Consider the following 18,263-nt stretch of genomic DNA (forward strand, 5'->3'; position numbering starts at 1 on the left):
GTGTCTTTGGGGGCAATGATGAGGTCTGCTTGGTTCACCTGTGCACTCCAGCCTTCAGTGTAATTAAAGGATACTGATTATTGCAACGTAATGTGTTAAGACACAGGTGTGGTAGCAAAGATGGGTACAGAGTAGGTAAACACACACTGACCTGACTTAGAAGAGATGGAGAACACTAAGGACCAGTTTTTGCTACTTTGCCCCAAGTTGGCCCTACCTACTCACTAACTCCCACTTTCACACTTCACCTTGGTGCCCATGAAACTTCATCTCTCATATCACAGCTCAGATGCACAGCCCTCTGAAAACTTCCTCCCCATGAAATCAATCATTTTCCTGTGTGTGTAGTTCTTGTTGATACCATTAGTGGAGCGTAGAGCACATTCTAATTTTGCTGGTTGGGTAGGTACTTGTTCGCTTGTTAGTTCACAACTGCTCTGGTAGAAGGGGCTTTGTTTTTATGTGTCTTTTGTTTGATACAGTTTCTGGTACATAACACTTCCTGGTAAAGGGCAACTTCTTGAGTGACTCTATCCAGAATTTTGGCAAATGCATCTGTGCCCTCTTAGAAAAATCAGATGAGGTAGCAGATAACTACAGGGCTTGAAAATAGAAAGTGTCTAGTATATGTGGAAATCCAGCCTGAGAGTATAGAATTGGGACTAATGAAGAAGAAAGGCCAATTGGGATTCTAGAATCTTCTTAAATAAACATAACAGTAGTACTTCCAGGATCATGTTGTACCGTCCCATTGACTGCCCAAAAGTTCCTTCCAGGTAGAAGCACTGTTACTTTGTTTAACAAATGGGTAAGAGGTCAGTGCGTTAGGTGGGTGCCATGAGGTGGAAACTCCTTGAGTCCTTGGACAGTGAAGAGAACACATCCTCCTTGTAACCCAGTCAGTGTGAATAACTGACCTGGAAACCCATATCTTTCAGACGGTGAAAAGATAAATATGATCAGCTCAGGTGCAAATGTCAGGAATTTGTGGGGAAGTGAGGTTAGCTAAGTGAGAAAATATTACTGTAGGAAATATGGAAGCTTGCTCTGAAATTAAGGCAAGAAAGAAGCTTCTGGATTCCTCAGACCTCCTCAACTTTCTTCCAGTTCTTCTTCAGCCTCTCCCCACCCCCACTAGGTAATTGTCACTGCCTTCTCTGCATTAATTCACTTGACAAATACTTACTGGAAAAAACTCACCAGCCGTGAGCCGGGACTCTGGAGGGATCGCCAGGGAGCTCCCTGAACAACTAGAGACGGACTACAATGTGGGCACCTCCGTCTCGTCTGAGGCCTCAGGAGGAGCTGCAGTTCAACTCCAATTACTTAAATAAGACTTTCCTTTTTTAAAAAGAACTTCTTTACTCAAGTAGAATAGTAAAATATTTCATTTCTGTAGTAAAATATATTCAGATTGGAAAACTCAAAAAATAAGAAGATACTTCTGCCTCTGTTGACACAGGTCTAATGCACATAGTAAGTGGAAAATGTGCATGTAAATCTGAATGTAGGGGCCAGCCCGGTGGCATTCTGGTTAAGTTCAGCACACCTCACTTCAGCGGCCCAGGTTTGCAGGTTCAGATCCCAACTGTGGACCTACACACTGCTCAACAAGCCCTCTGTGGCGGCATCCCACAGAAAATAGAGGAAGACTGGCACAGATGTTAGCTCAGCAACAATCTTCCCCAAGAAAAGGAGGAAGAATGGCAACAGATGTTAGCTCAGGGCTACTCTTCCTCACCAAAAAAATAACAAAATAAACAAATCTGAATGTACCTTTGAATAGAATGTTTGGGAAAAAACGTCCTGTGCATTTAAGATGCTTATAAGATGATGGCCACAGAGCTACAATAGTCATCCGCGGCAGTGTGATTCGGTATAGTTCTGCACTCCTCTAACGTTTATTCTGCGTTTACTCTGGACCAGCCCTGCACTGGAAACTATGGGAGACAACAAAGTATGTGACATAATTTCTGTCCCCAGGATATTTGTGACCAAGCTAGTTGCGAAAAGAACTGACAGAGGTGTGTTTAATCTCCACGTTTAACATAGAGAAATCGCTGTAACTGAGAGTGGAAGGTAGGAGAATATTTAGAATTTTCAGAGGGCTACGATATCCTCATTTCAACTTCCCAAACTCCAGTGAGATAAGCACACTTGGCAGGTGGCAGCCACTGACGGAAATGCAGACTAAAGCAGTGAGAGAACGGACGCCCCCACACTGTGAAGCCAGGCTCTCTGCCGGGCATCGGAGCTCTAAGTTACACAGTCCTTGTCTTCCCGCCGGTGCTGCTGCTCTTTCCCATTGTCAGACAGTCATGGCAAACCCTCACTTAGGCTAACATCAAGGTGTCAGCCGGGCTGTGTTCCCTTCTGGAGGCTGCCCACATTCCTCGGCTCATGGCCCTTCCTTGAATTGCTCTGATTTCTGCTCCCACATCACAACTCCTCCTCTGACTTTCCTGCCTCTGCTTTTGCCTTAATAGGACCTGTGTGACTACATTGGGCCCACCCACATCATCCCGGATAATATCCTACCCGAGATCTTTAACATAATCATATCTGCCAGGTCCCTTTTGCCAAAAAAGCCAAGATTCACAGGCTCTCAGAATTAGCATATGGACATCTTGGGGGAGAAGGGCATAATTCTGTCTACCATGGCCTAGAAGAAACTATAGGAAAAAGTCTTAGTTACCTGAGGTTGGAAAGAGTTTTTTAAAATTGACACACAAAAAACATGACCTACAAAAGCGCCCAAATTGGGCTTCATCAAAATTAAACCCTTTTGTTCTTCAAATTAAAAAGAATTGTTAATAAAATGAGAAGGTAAGCCACAGACTAGAAGAAACTATTTGCAAAGCATATATCCAACAAAAGACTGATATCTAGGATATATAAAGAGGTCTTACAACTCAATAATAAGAATACAACCCAATTTTTTTAAATGGGCAAAACATTTGAACTGACACTTTACCAAAGAAGATCTACAGATGGAAAAAAAACATATGAAAAAGTGCTCAACATCGTCTGTCATTAGAAAGTGCTGAGTAAGACTGCAATGTGATACCACTCCACAACCACTAGGATGGCTGACGCTAACAAAACTGACCATACCAGACGTGGGGGAGGCTGGGGAGCAGGTGGACTCTGAGACACTGCTGGGGGGGAGTCTAAAAGGGGATGGAAACCAGTTTTCAGTTTCTTAAGAAATTAATCATATACCCCTACCACTTGGCCCAGTCACTCCACTCCTCAGTATTCACACAAGAGAAATGAAAGCACACATCCATGCAAAGACCTGTCCACAATGTTCGCTGCAGCTTTATGTGAAGAGCCAGAAACTCAGAATAACTCAAATGTCCACCAGCAGTGGATGGATAAACACGTTGTGGCATATCCACCCAATAGAACACTACTTGCCAATAAAACAAGTGTTACTGACATATGCAACTAGAGGAATCTCAAAGTAACAGTGCTGAGTCAAAAAAGCCAGACAAAAAATAAATACTGCATGATTCAATTTATGTGGAATTCTAGAAAATGCAAATTAATCTACAGTGGCAGAAAGCAGATAAAAATGGCCTGGGATGCAGGAGGGCGGCCAGGGAGAGGCACGGTGGGGACGAGAGGGAGGGACTACAGAGAACCATGAGGTAACTTCTGGAAGCAAGAGAAATGTTCAGTATCTTGATTGTGGTCATGATTTCACAGATACACGTAAAAACTTTAATTGTACACTTGAAATATGTGTGGTTTATTTCATGTCACTTATACCTCAATAAAGTTGTAAAAAATTAAATAGGCAGAAAAAAAGAAAGAAAACCCAGAGCCTCGGATTTAGCAATGCAGAGGTCATTCGGGCGCCGTGCCAGAGTGAACCAGTGAGTGAGTGTGGGGACAGCAAATTGCGGCGAGCCCAGGGACAGCAACTGCTGATTCTAGAATGAATGCAGACTGCGTAATTCCCAAAATGCTCGCTGCACCAAAAACCTGTAGAAATAAGGTATAACATACCTTTAAACATATGCTCTTAAATAAGCCATAGTTGGATTCACAAAAAGAAAGGGAAATTCCCAGGGTGGAAGCAATAGGAAGAGCTAAAAAAGGATGAAATAGGTAGAAGAAAGCAAGCCAGATACATCAATGACCACAATAAATCCTAGCTGGTTAAATTCTCTGGTTTAAAAGTGATTGAAATGTTGGATTTTGAAAGCCCAGCTATATGTTAGTTATGAGAAACACACTTAAGAAATATAGAAAGATTGAAAATAAAGCAATGGAAAAATATATACTAGGCAAATACCCAAAGAAAGCTGGTAGAGGTATATTAATATTAGAGAAGACAGCCTTTAAAGGAGAAATCTTCCTTAGGGGTAAAGAGGGTCACTATGTAGTAATACAAAGACCATTCACCGGGAAGATGTATCCCTTCTGAACTTGTTCACGCACCTGCTAACATGACACTGAAGTACGTAAGTCAAAAGAGGGCAGGATTAGAGGAGAAAATGGACAAATGCACCCCTGCAGTGGGTGATTTCAACACACTTCTCTTAATAGCAAGTGAAAAACTAGTCAAATTACTGATGATTTCAATACAACTGATCTAATGAACACTTCCTAGAGCCTGCATGCACCATAGAGAATAGACATTCTTTCCAGCACCCATGAGACACTTATGAGACAGACCTCGTGCTATGCCAGAAAGCTAGTTTCAACTAATTACAAAGACTCAATATCATACAGACCACACTCTCTGAGTAGAATGTAATTAAATAGAAATCAGAAACAAAAGGATAACTAAAACATGCTTCTAAATAAATCATGGGTCAAAGAGCATATCATAATGTTAGAAAAAAATTAAAATTGCAAAATAATGCAAATATCACATATTAAAACTAACCACGCATGACGGAAGTTGTAGTTAGAAGGGATATTATGTCCTGTCCTCAAATACTAAGATTTTTGTAAAAAGTGAATGGGAGATGAGGAAGCATGGAGATTAAATGTAAACTGTGTCAGTGAGGATCTGAGAAGGGAGAGGACGAAGGAGGGCAGGAATTCCCATCCAGGGAGGTTGGTTGCCAGGGACAGCAGAGAGGACAGAAGTGAAAGTTAGGAGGGATGGCGTGGGATGCTGGAGCCTGTTTGTGAACACCATTCTCATCTCCCTGATGTACTGTTTGTCACCATTTCACCAGTCTGTGCAAAAACCCACCGCAGCTCTGTTTCCTACAGAAGGCAGCCCACACATGTTGCCCAGTGTTTGAAGCCACACATAGTTATAGAAATAAGACAGGAAGGGCCAGGCCTGTGACAACCTACAGAGAGCTTTTCTGCTTACAAAGATTCTCACCCCACAAAAAACTGAACTTCAGCAGAAAGAATAGCTTGGCCTCTGGATTGCGCCCCGAGCCATCCCTCAGGGATAAGCCGGGAAATATATGGACTAATGCCAAGGAATTATGTGAGGATTACTTTTGAGTCAACTCAGGAAGAAAATATTCTTTCTTCATGAGATTTAGAATCTAATAGTCAAAAGCCAAAGCAAATGCTTTTTTTTAAAAAATGTACTCTTCATGTTTCAGCATATACACTTGAAGCAGTATTAATCCTGCTATTCCGGTGCTTTTACATAAACTACACCAAGTTTGTAATCTGGGAGAGTTATTTTTTTATTCCACAAAGCCTTTTATTTTCATTGAGACAGAGTGCAACCTCTTGCCAAAATACCTGGAACTCAAAGAAAGGTTTGACCCTCAGCAGGACCCAGCCAGGGAGCCCAGTCCCTTGGCTGCAGCCCATGATGCTGAGCAGGGGACAGGAATGAGCCCTCTGGCACTTTGGCAGAGTCAATGTCCAGATCATTGTCACCTGGAACTTGGGACTTTGGAATTCTCTGGGCTTGAAGCCTGTGAATATTGATGCCAACATGAGTCCATAAAGTTACACCAAGCTATGACAACGTTGAAAGGACTACTCAAACGCTTTACAGGCAGGAGGTCAGCTCTCAGTTTAATAGCACCGTTGGCAAGATGACGGAACAGAGGTGCTCTTAAAGGCAGGAGTTGCTGAGCAGGCGCGCTCTGCAGGGCCTGTAGCCGGCCGTCTCCATTCACTTGTTCGTGACAATGCAAATTTGCCATTGCACAGTCCTCTGTGCTTGCCAAGGCATGTTCACATCCGAATCTTGCTCGCCCTTGCCGTGATGTGGGAGGTCTGTAGACCGAGGCTGTTATTCCTGCTGTACAGTCGAGGAGCCTGGCACCTGGGAGCCGCACGATGGGAGCAAGTGCCTGCGGTGGACTCGTGGGAGACCCTGGCTTCCTTAACTCTTCTCTCCTCGTGGACACCACAAAACATCCACACAGGCCTCCTTCCCAAATGGTTTGATTTTTAATGTTTCCTTTCTTATTCCCAACTCCTTCCTGCTTTGGAACGTATTTGAAATTATAGCATCATATTACTCCTGATTTTCTGAATCTACCTTGCCCCTTAAAAGCCTCAAACATCACATGCTTTGCTATTTGTCTTTAAGTTAAGGAGGATTAAAAGCAATTTGACTTTGAGAGATCTCTTATGAAAAGTCTTGAGAAACATGCTTGAGAGGGACTTGTTGAGTGGCTTCTGTGCACAATTTGTGTGAAGTAGCCTTAGCTAGAAGTGGGGCTGAGTGCTTGCCCCATCCCTGGCCTGGGGAATCTTTGGGGAGTTTGATAGTTGAATGTTGAGTATAGCATTATCATAAAGTTCAGGGCATTGTATGACTAATACATGCTACAACCACAGTACATGGATGACTCTCTAAACCAGTATGCTGAGAGGAAGAAACCAGACCCCGAAGAATACATCCTGCATATTCTGTCATCTGAAACTCTGAGAAGGACAAATCTAGACTGTGTGACAGGAAGGGGAGGAGCAGAGGGGAGGTGAGGACTGTCCAGGAAGGGGTAAGAGCTTTTTTAGGAAATGGAAATATTCTAAATTTTATCATGGGCATAGTTACACGGGTGTACACGTTTGTTAAAATGCATAGATCTAAAAAAATGCATAGATCTGTACACTTTAAATAGATACATATAAATTTATATCTCAACAAGTTGATTAAGAAATGTGTAATGAGAGAGGAAAATCTGCCAATACTTGCATAGTTCTCTATTTTTTTTTCCCGTCTCAAAGCTGTCATGGGCGTTTATAGAATATCTCAAAATGTGTTTGCGCTTTCAGTTATTCTTATTTTTGTTTTTGTTTTCCTCCAGCAAACATAACTCAGAAAACCCTTCTAAGTGTAAGACCTTGACTTCAATCCGTCCAGTTACATAAGAACATACAGAACACAAAGCAAACATATATTAATTTGTTCTTTCTTGCTGAAAACATGAGGTAGAAATATGCTTCCCACCATGACTCATACAACATATTGATACTGCCTTAACCTGCACATGCTCATTCGGCCTGTCCTGATTTTGTAACAGGGCTGTTTTCACTATGTGCTACATTTTCTCCCTGCTGTTTGGGTTTGGCTTCATCGTTTGTTTTTTCTGTTACTAAAAGGTAGCTCTTCCTATTTACCTCTCTTTTCCTAGGGAACTACTGAGATGCTTCCGAGCCTTTCTCCTCCTGACACAGGTGGGTGCCATGTGAACATGTGTGCTGATGGCCTCAGGCCTCGTCTCTGACTCCTCTCTTCTTCTTCCAGACTCCAGAACCAGGTGCACATCTGCCAGGTGAAGGTGAGATCGAAGATAAGCAGCTTCACCCTTCTCCTGCAGAACCAGAGGAACAGGGATGCAGCCAGGAAACAGAGCATGACAATTTTGAGACACTGTCCCACCAAAGTGAAAGTCAATCAGACTCAAAAACTGACCCCTTTGAAAGTGCTTCCGACACAGAGTCGCTGCCTGGTGACCTCACAGGGGCAGTCTGCCTCCCTCCAAGTGGCACCTCTGTGGACACAGATGCACCCTGGGGATGCCCTGACATCCCAGCAGCCAGACCTCCTCGAGAGCAGCATTCGACTGGTGTCCCTGGGCTTATTCCAAAGGAAGAACGAGATTTGTCTCTTGACTTCAAGGAAGAGTCTTACAAAAGTGGGTTCCGAGCCTTTCCCGCAGTTGCTGGAGAAGGGAAGGCAGAACACCTTGGTGACAGCGTGGCCAGCCTGGCGCAGAAGGCTTCACTGGCAGGGGCTCCTCACCACACAGAGGGTGCCACAGGCAGCCACAGCCTCCAGCCACCAAAAGTAGTGACTGTACAAGACCTGAGGGGGCTCTCCATTTTTTCTCATCAGAAATCCAGGTCTGAGAGTTGTCTCCGCATCCGGGGGGCCTGGTCCTTCCTTCCCCCGTGCTGTGACCTGTGCCGGAGCTGGCCACGCATCCACGGCGGGGCCAGGGGACCAGGGCTGCCTCTCAGAGGCCCGCTGGACAGCGTAACCTCTCTGGGAGCCAGGACAGAGAAGGGAAGTACTCCGGTGCCGGCAGTGAACACAGACTTGCTCTGCTCCCCGCCCTGCCTTGATGTCCCCTGCCAGCTTCCTTTAGGGACATCTTGCCTGCTATATGCCAAGCTTTGCCATAGTGCCCCAGAAAATATTGACAAGGGCAGGGCATCCCCAGGGCACCACTGTCAGCACATGAGGACATTGACCAGGGTCCACTCCATAGGAGGGCTTCCCTTAAGATACCCTGAGGGGCCTCCAGGGAAGAACTTTGTGAAGTTTGGGACTCATTTGAAGGAAAGGACAGAAACAGAACGAGATCCAAGAACACAAAACCTTCTTCACCCTGTTCACACCCTACCGTCTCACTTGCTTCCTGGTTCCCAAAGGAGGGCTCCCTATTTGCAAGATCGGTACAAACCCAGTGCTCTTGGCTGGAAAAGGGCCTTTCAGGACAGGCCCTCTGAACATCTCTGGCTGGAAAACCAGTTGGGACGGGATTCTAGGTCCTGCCCAGTTTCTTCATGCCTTACTGAGGAGCTGGTGAGCCTCCCTGCAGAGGAAGTGCCAGCGCCTGCAGAGTGCAAGTCGGAACACAGCCCAGAAATCAGACCCGAGGAAGCCCAAGGCACTGGCCCTGCACCAAACGCTGCTGTGAATGATAAACAAAGGCACCTTCAGGATATTTCTGTTGAGGCAGGAAACCAAACCAGTAATTCCACATCAAACTATGTTCTTAGTGAGAAAAGAAAGCCACCTGCTAGGGCCAAGTTTTCACATCACTCCAGCAATAGCGGGTCACAGGTGTGGAACAGAGCCTGCATGGGTTGCACCACAGTGAGTGAATGTTCAGACACCCGGGAGACCACCCTGAAATCAAGTGCAACAGACACTTCAAAGGAAGCAGAAGACGTGATGGTTCTAGACCCCAACTGCATGAAAAATGTCTTGCAGGGTTTTTCAGAAATAACAGCAGCCACTGTGTCTCACTGGGGGTGTGAGGAGTGTGAACAGGGGCCTGAGCGTGGTGCCACGCCCTTGGCGGAGGGCCTGCAGCTGGAGCCCAAAGCAGACACATCTTCCAGGGGAAGGTGCACACTCATCATTATAGCTGTTGAGCAGAAGGGTCTGCAGGCCACCAGGAGGAAAGCGGGTCCTCTTCCAGAAACGCAGTCCCATGAGTTTCTGGAGGAAAGACCAGAACCTCCCCGCAGAGTTGGCGCGACTCCCTGGGAGTCTCCCAGGGCTGGGAAACCACAAACCTATGGCGATCAGTGTGAGCTGCCAGCAGCCCGCAGACCGGGAGGGGCTGATGGGGCTCTTCAGCCAGCGGCCCAAGGCGCAGAGCCTGGGGTACATAAGGTCCCCCAAGCTGCTTCAGAAGAGAGGACCCCGGGTAGAGGAGAGATTTGTTCCCAGGAGCGCGCTGGGGGTGTGCTGAGCACAGAGGGGTCTGCGGACGAGAAACCGCCTGGGGCAGGCCAGAGCCCGGGGACTGGGGCCAACAGGGAGGACGCTGCCAGGGCGCCCGGCCCCCGGCCCGAAGACGCACGCGGGACCCGCGCCCCCGCGCTCCTGCCGCGCGCACTGCCCCGCCGGCTCGGCGAGGCTTCGCGGGGGCCCGGCCGGCGCCTGGCGCCCCACAAGGTGACCTCCCTCGGGAGGAGCGAGCCCTCGGCCGCCGCGGGCCCCAGAGGGGGCGCCGGCGCGCAGGGAGCCGGGCGTCCGCAGCCCACCCGCGCCGTGGCCTCCGCAGGCCTCGAGGAGCCCCGCGCCAGGGATCTGAGCGCTGCGGCCGGCAGGCAGGGGGCGTCCGGCGGGGCCGGGACCTCTCCACTCACGGCGGCCGCGAGCGCCTCTCCGAAGATGGCCCTCCAGGGCGCAGGCGAGGGAGCCGCAGGGCTGAGAGAAGGGGGCCACGTGGAGACGCCAGGGGACCTCGATAGCAGGAGAACGTCCTCAGAAAGCTGCGACGCCAAGAGACTCAAAACTCCACAGAAGAGGCTCAGGGCAAGGTTGTCCTTAGCTCATAAGACCTTTGCAAATTTTTTTGAGTCAAAAGTTGTAGAGAAAGAAGACACTGGTGAATGTTCCCCAGGTTCTGTCAAGGGCCAGAAGGAGAGGAGCAGGCCGCGCCAGAGTTCCTGGCGTGCATTTCTGAAAAGCAAAGACGCACAACGCCCAAAAAGGCCCTCTTCAGTGAGTCTGGTTCCAGGACAGGAGATCCCAAATCCCCTCCGACCTTCCCCACCAGGGATCAACAGCCACTGCGTGGAGCAGGCAGGGGACAAGGAGAGCTATGTTGTTAGAGATCACTGGGCACCTTCTCAGTCCCCCACACCAGTGTCAACCAGCAGTTTGGTCTCTCCAGATAACAGGAGAAAAAGTGAACCAACCATCAAATGTACAAGCCCCCAGGAAAGTGGTAGGTACCTGCCTTCAGCTATCTTTCCTGCGAAGTCCTGGCTGATCTCGCCCGTCAACCCTCATGTCCAGCAGGCTGGGATGAGCCACACCCTCCCCTCCAGCTCTGCTTGTTGCTTGGCATATGGCAGCCAAGGCATGCCCTGCAAACCCATGACCCCCAAGCCCTGGAGCGCCAGGCCTGGTGCTCAGCGGGCAGATTTCCACTCCATGGTTTCTCTTGGAAGTTACCGCGATGTGGATAGCAGCTCAGAGGCCCCTGAAAGGCCCAAGACCCCCAGGGCAGGGACAAGCCTCCTACTTTCTCTGCAGACAGGAGACCAGGATGACCAGAAGGAAGAGAGGGAGGAAAGACGCCAGCATCACCATGGCCTGAGCACAGCCCCATCGCTCAGGGAGCTTCCTGGCAGTGAGGTGAGTTATCTGTGACTGCCACCAACCTGTTTATTTACCTCTCAAGGCAAGAGAAGGAGAGAACCACGGGGCAAGTTTTCCTAAGTGAGGGGAGAAGGGAGGTGGGACGGCCAAGCTGCCTTCCGGGGAGATTGCCTGGTTACCCTCCCAGAGTGCCCCCACCCTGGTCAACACAGTGTGTGACCGGCTTCTTGGAATGTGCCCAACTAACAAGTGGGAACTGGCATTTTACTATAATTTTATTTTGTGTTGCTCCTTTTTTCCTGTATAATTCACATTAATTGAATTCCCTTCTCTGTCAACTACCTGTTCATAGTCTTTGCCTACTTTCCATTGGGTGGTTGATACCGACTTTTTTGTGTCAGCCTTCATCCTTCTCCACTGTGAAATTTAAAAATAGAAATTTCCCAATGTTGTCTTCTAGTATTTTTATGGGTTTATTTTTAAAATTTAAATTTGATCCAGTTGAGCTTGTTTCAGTGTAAGGAGTGGGAAAGTAGTTGTTGGAGCTTCTGAAATTCCTAGTAAAATGGTCTCTCCCCAGAGCAAGGTTACCCACCCAGGACAGGGTACTGTGACGCTGGAGCAGGCACAGGAAGGGTATATGAGCTTGGAATTTCTCACAAGTCAGGCTGCCCTCAGAAGGAGGCAGCTTTTTGGAAATCCCAGAAAGAATACTTGTGGGACTGTGCAAGTAACCTTCCCTTTGGCCTGTGTACTCCTGCATCCGTGGGCCCTCACTCCTTTGCTTCTTCAGACAAATAGGTGCCGTGTCTCCTGTGTGCCCGGCGCTGTGCTGGTGTGGAAGGACGTCAGGGCCAGAGTTAGCTCCCAAGCAGGCCCAGTGCATGCAGGCCCCGCTGTACAGCCCCTCTAGGGTCCTGGTGAGCCCCCACCCTTAGTGAGTTGTCCCTCTTGCAGCCCCCACCTAGCAGCACTGGACTGAGTCCGACCTCAGGCTGTGCCCTCCCTCCTGCAGGTGTCAGCCACCCTGGTGCTCCTGCAGGCCTCCTGTCAGGGAGCATGCGCACTCTCCCTGTGTTCACGTGCCTGTGTGTGTGCTCTCTCATCTTCACACATGTTCTGATGCGCAAGCACACTAGGCCTTCCCTCTCCTCTGGTAAGCTTTTAAAGAGAGAGAGGACTAGGAACTAACACTTATTAAGCACCCGCTTCATGCCTGGCCCTTTGCTGGGCACTTACAATCACCTCGTGCTGGGTAAAGCCCATGCAGGCTGTCCAGGTGTTTGCCTGAGGCCACCGCACCCGCTCCTTCCAGTGGACAACACCGGAAAAGCCTGCTCTCCGGCCGGCCGAAGGCCTGGGCAGCACTGGAACCGAGTCTCAACTCGGAGATACGAGGCTCCATCTTGTGGCCGCTATTGGGAGGGCCGGCTGTGGGCTGTGACGGTCGGTAATTTGCAAGGAATTTAGTCATCATTCCCATTTTGTCCTTTCACAGTGCTATTCCAATAGCCTGAAACAATCACTCTTAATATTTTGTTAAACCTTTTTCCAGCTTCTTTCTGTAAACAAGTTTTGTATGTTTAACATGGTCATGACCATGCCGTCTATAGAGGCTTTCACTGTATGTGATTTTGTGTCCTGTCATTTGTTTCTTTAAAGACATTCCATTGTCTGCCTTCTTTTGCTCTAATTATGTTAAGACTCATCCTTGTGCTGTGTACCTAATGTTCTTTCATTTTTATTGTTCTATAATTACTGTGAGTCTGCACACCACAAATGTTTACCAGTCGGCTGCTGCTGGACTCCGGGGCTTTCTCAGTTTGGGTCTGTCATGAACGGGACTGCTGGGACCACTGGCGCCCAGCGCCTCCTGCACTTGCACGTGCGTTTCTGTTGGGCGCTTTCCCAGGAGCAGAACGGCTGGGTCATTGCGGGATGCACATCTTCAGCTTTGCTAGATACTGTTAGATGTTTTTCCAAAGTGATTGTGCCAATTTACATTCCCTCCTTAAGAGTTTCCTTTGCCCTCATTCTCATTATCATTTGCTCCATATTGTCAGTCTTTTTAATTTTAGCCACTCTGCTAGGTGGCCAGAGGTATCTCACTGTGGTCTTAATTTGCATTTCCCCAGTGTCTAAAGAGGCTGAGAAACCTTTATATGCTTTTTGACAATTTGGATATCCTCTTTGGGGACATGTCTGACCCAATCTTTTGTTCATTTGTCCATGAGGAAGTCTTTTTCTTACTGATCGTATATATTCTGGATACAATCCATTGTTGGTTAAATGTGCCACAAACATCATTTCCTATTCCATGGCTTGCCTTTTTCATTCTTTCATGGTATCTTTTGATGAAGAAGTTCTTAATTTTAATGTTTCCAAATGTATCCTTCTTTTCACTACCCCATCTTCGGCCAAACCCTTTGTTCTTCTTCAATTTCATAAATATTTACTGAGTGCCAACTATGGGCCAGGCAATATTCTAGGTGCTGTGGATACAATATTGAAGAATATATAAAAATCTCTGTCCTCAAAGGAGAGGCAGGTGTGGCGGAAGTAAATAAATAATTGCGCAAATAAGATTATTTCAGATACTGAAAAAACTGTAAAAGAAAAACTTTGAAAATGTAATTAAGAAACTGGAAAGGTCAATGGGCTAGAGAGTTCAGGGCTGAGGGGGCTCCATCAGCCTGGCAGTGTGGAGTCCACCACTGGAGCCCAGCCAGGAGTGACAAGGAGCCTACCAGGAGCCCTCTCAGGCCCAGCCCAGCGTTTCAGCGACCTGGAGAATTCCTGCCCTGCAGGCGGCCATGTAATTCAGTCGCCTCACACCTGGGAGGCCCCAGCCGCAGTGCTCTGCCTGTGTTTGTATGCTGGAGAGCAGGAGGAGGCCTGCAGTGGAGACTTTGGGTGTGAAAGGTGCTGTTTACATGTAGAAATTTCTTCCCTTTTTAATTTCAGGTTTAAGGGCAAAGAACCTGATTCCAGGGGAAGTAAGTTCCAGCATGTTATTTATCATTTTATTTGCACACATGTGGGTTTGCCCTGCTGGCCAAGGGGGCTTAAGAAGGAGACCAAGACCAAGAGGAAGCAAGATGAGAAGTTACTGTGGGCGGGTGAGACAAATGAGGAAAAACTAGAAGTTTAGAACACCTGTGTTCTATTCCCCTCTGTTACTTACCAACCCTGAACCTTGGAATAAGACTCCCCAGACTCAGTTTCCTTATCCACAAGGGTTGGCTTAGGTGATCTCTTGGGTCTCTGCTACGTATACTGTCAGCATTATGAGTGAATGCTGGATAGCCTTCCTAACCTTCACCCACAGTCTTCTGTGACTTTGAGAGCAAGGATCCAAGGTACTGTTTCTACTTAAAGATTTAAATTGGGGCGGTGGGGATACATTGTGAACATTTTCTAACCTTTAAAAATCTGTGTGGGTTCTGAAATTTATATGGAGAGGGACAGGCCCTGGAATAACTAAAACAATTTTGAAAAAATAAAGTGGGGGGAATCCTAGTACCCAATATTAATTGAGGCTTACTATATAATCCATGGAGGAATGGTAGCCTTTTCAACACACAGTGCTAAAGGATTTGGACATCCATAGAAAAAACTCTTGACCTAAAGCTCACACTTTACTCAAAAATCAACTCAAAATTAATTAATCAAGACTTAAATGTAAAACATAACACTTAAAAATTTTCGGAGAAAATTTGGGGGATCCAGAAGGTAGTAAAAGGTTCTTAGTCATGACACTGAAAGTACCTCCATGATGGAAAATGATAAATTGGACTTAATCAAAATCAAAGAACTTTTGCTCTGCAAAGACTCTGCTAGAAGGACACAAGATAAGCTACACATTGGGAGAATTTATTTGCAAACCACATATACAACAAAGGACTACTGCTAGAATATATAAAGAGCTCTCAAAACTCAACAGTAAAACTACAAGCAATCCAATTAGAAAACAGCAAAAAACATTTCACCAAAGAGGATATACAGATGGCAAATGAGCACATGAAAGATGTTTGACATCATGATCCATTAAAGAAATGCAAATTAAAAACAATCAGAATGATTCGAATAAAAAATATACATTTAATGACAACCCCAGATGCTGGCAAAGATGTGAAGAGACTGGATATCTTGCACATTTCTGGCAGGAGTGTAAAACAGTGCAGCCGCTCTGGAAAAGGGTCTGGCAGCTTCTTGTGAAACTAACCCTGGGTTCACCGTATGACCCAGCAATTGCACGCCTGCACATTTATCCCGGGGGAATGAAACTTATTTTACACATAAACCTAGGCATAAATGTTCCCAGCAGCCTTATTCATAATAGCCCCAAACTGGAAACAGCCCAGATGCCTTTCTGTGGGTGAATGGTTAGTAGAATGTAGTCCATCCACACCATGGAGCAGTATCATTCCATGGGGTGAAAAAAACAAACTATCGATACACACAACAACTTGAGTGGGTCTAAGGGGAATCATACTGAGTGAAAAAAAGCCAAGACCAAGCAGTTATATACTACAGGAATACATTTATATAACATTCTTAAAATGAGAAAAGTACAGAGATGAAGAGACTAGTCATTGCCAGAGGCTGGGCAGAGGGAGGTGGGTGAGTTTACAAAAGGCAGGAAAGGGATCCTGAAGTAATGATACTCTTCTGTGTTTTGACCGTGGTGGTGGATACGTGAACCTACAAATGTGATAAAACTGCATAGAACTAAACACACATACACACACATAAATAACTGTGAGGACAACTGGGTAATCTGAGTGAGATCTGTGGGGTGTGTCAGTGTCCTGTCTCGGGTGTGATAGTGTACTGTAGTTTTACAAGATGTTACCGTTGTGAGAATCTGAGCACAAAGTACACAGGATCCCTTTGTACTATTTCTTACATCTGCATGTGTATCTACAATTACATCAAAATTAAAAGTTTAATTACTAAGAACAGGAACCAGACAAAGATACCCACTGTCACCACTCTTATTTAACATAGTATTGGAAGTCCTAGCCAGAGCAATCAGGCAAGAAAAAGAAATAAAAGGGATCCACATTGGAAAAGAAGAAGTGAAACTGTCACTCTTTGCAGATGACATGATTTCATATCTAGAAAACCCTAAAGATTCCACTAAAAAACTTTTAGAATAATAAAGGAATACAGTCAAATCGCGAGATACAAAATCAACGTACAAAAATCGGTTGCGTTTCTATACACTAACAACGAAGTAGCAGAAAGAGAAATTAAGAATACAATCCCATTTACAATTGCAACAAAAAGAATAAAATACCTAGGAATAAACTTAACCAAAGAGGTGAGAGATCTGTACACTGAAAACTATAAAACATTGTTGAAATAAATTGAAGACGACACAAAGAAACGGAAAGATATTCCATGCTCTTGGATTGGAAGAATTAACATTGTTAAAATGTCCACACTTCCTAAAGCAATCTATAGATTCAACGCAATCCCTGTCAAAGTTCCAACAACATTTTTCTCAGAAATAGAACAAAGAATCCTAAAATTTATATGGAACAACAAAAGACCCCAAATAGCCAAAGGATTCCTGAGAAAAAAGAAGAAAGCTGGAGGTATCACACTCCCTGATCTCAAATTATACTACAAAGCCATAGTAACCAAAACGGCATGGTACTGGCACAAAAACAGACACACAGATCAAAGGAACAGAATTGAGAGCCCAGAAGTAAACCCACACGTTTATGGACAGCTGATATTCAACAAGGGAGCCAAGAGCATACAATGGAGAAAGGAGAGTCTCTTCAATAAATCGTGTTGGGGAAGCTGGACAGCTAAATGCAAAAGAACAAAAGTAGACCATTCCCTTACACCATGCACAAAAATCAACTCAAAATGGATTAAAGACTTGAATGTAAGACCCAAAACCATGAAACTTCTAGAAGAAAACATAGGCAGTACGCCCTTTGACATCGGTCAGAGCAGCATATTTTCAAGTACCATGTCTGACCAGGCAAGGGAAACAAAAGAAAAAACGAACAAATGGGACTACCTCAAACTAAAAAGCTTCTGCACAGCAAAGAAAACCATCAACAAAACGAAAAGACAACCTAACAATTGGGAGAAGATATTTGCAAACCATATATCAGATAAGGGATTAATATCCAAAATATACAAAGAACTCATACAGCTCAACAACAAAAAACCCAACAATCCAATTAGAAAATGGGCTAAAGATCTGAACAGAGATTTCTCCAAAGAAGATATACAGATGGCCAACAGGCATATGAAAAGATGCTCAGCATCATTAGCTATCAGGGGAATGCAAATCAAAACTACAGTGAGGTATCACCTCACTCCCGTCAGAATGGCTATAATTAACAGGACAGGAAACAACAAATGTTAGAGAGGATGTGGAGAGAAGGGAACCCTTGTTCACTGCTGGTGGGAGTGCAAACTGGTGCAGCCACTATGGAAAGCAGTATGGAGTATCCTCAGAAAATTAAGGATAGATCTACCATATGGTCCAGCTATCCCACTGCTGGGTATTTATCCAAAGAACTTGAAAACACAAAGGCATAAAGATACTTGCACCCCTATGTTCATTGAAGCATTATTCACAATAGCCAAGACATGGAAGCAACCTAGGTGCCCATCAAGGGACGAATGGATAAAGATGTGGTATTTATACACGATGGACTACTACTCAGTCATAAGAAATGACGAAATCTGGCCATTCGTGACAAGATGGATGGACCTTGAGGGTATTATGCTGAGTGAAATAAGTCAGAGGGAGAAAGTCAGATACCATATGATCTCAATCATAAGTAGAAGATAAAAACAATGACAAAAAACCCACATTGCATTGGAGATTGGACTGGTGGTTACCATAGGGGAAGGGGGGGGGGGGGCAAAGGGGTAATTAGGCTCACATGTGAGGGGGTGGACTATAATTAGTTTTCGGGTGGTGAACATGATGTAATGTACAAAGAATTCGAAATATGTACATCCGAAAAAAAACTCATTCTCTTCCTCA

The 18,263-nt window shown here is 45.8% G+C and overlaps 1 protein-coding gene across 2 annotated transcripts in view; it reads left to right on the forward strand.

Moving 5' to 3' along the window:
• ARHGEF4 (Rho guanine nucleotide exchange factor 4) overlaps positions 1-18,263 on the forward strand; it is a 245,539-nt gene that overhangs the window by 72,617 nt on the left and 154,659 nt on the right. Inside the window, exons 1-2 of one of the 2 annotated variants that reach the window (XM_046658661.1) lie at positions 6,256-6,384; positions 7,697-11,275. In XM_046658661.1, coding sequence (XP_046514617.1) covers positions 6,280-6,384; positions 7,697-11,275 — 3,684 coding nt within the window. In that variant the 5' untranslated portion in view covers positions 6,256-6,279. Of the gene's footprint in view, positions 1-6,255; positions 6,385-7,696; positions 11,276-18,263 lie in introns of those variants that run through there. The other variant, XM_046658663.1, reaches the window with a different exon arrangement.

Source organism: Equus quagga, chromosome 4 (genome assembly GCF_021613505.1).
Source record: "Equus quagga isolate Etosha38 chromosome 4, UCLA_HA_Equagga_1.0, whole genome shotgun sequence".
In the NCBI taxonomy this organism is placed as follows: domain Eukaryota; kingdom Metazoa; phylum Chordata; class Mammalia; order Perissodactyla; family Equidae; genus Equus; species Equus quagga.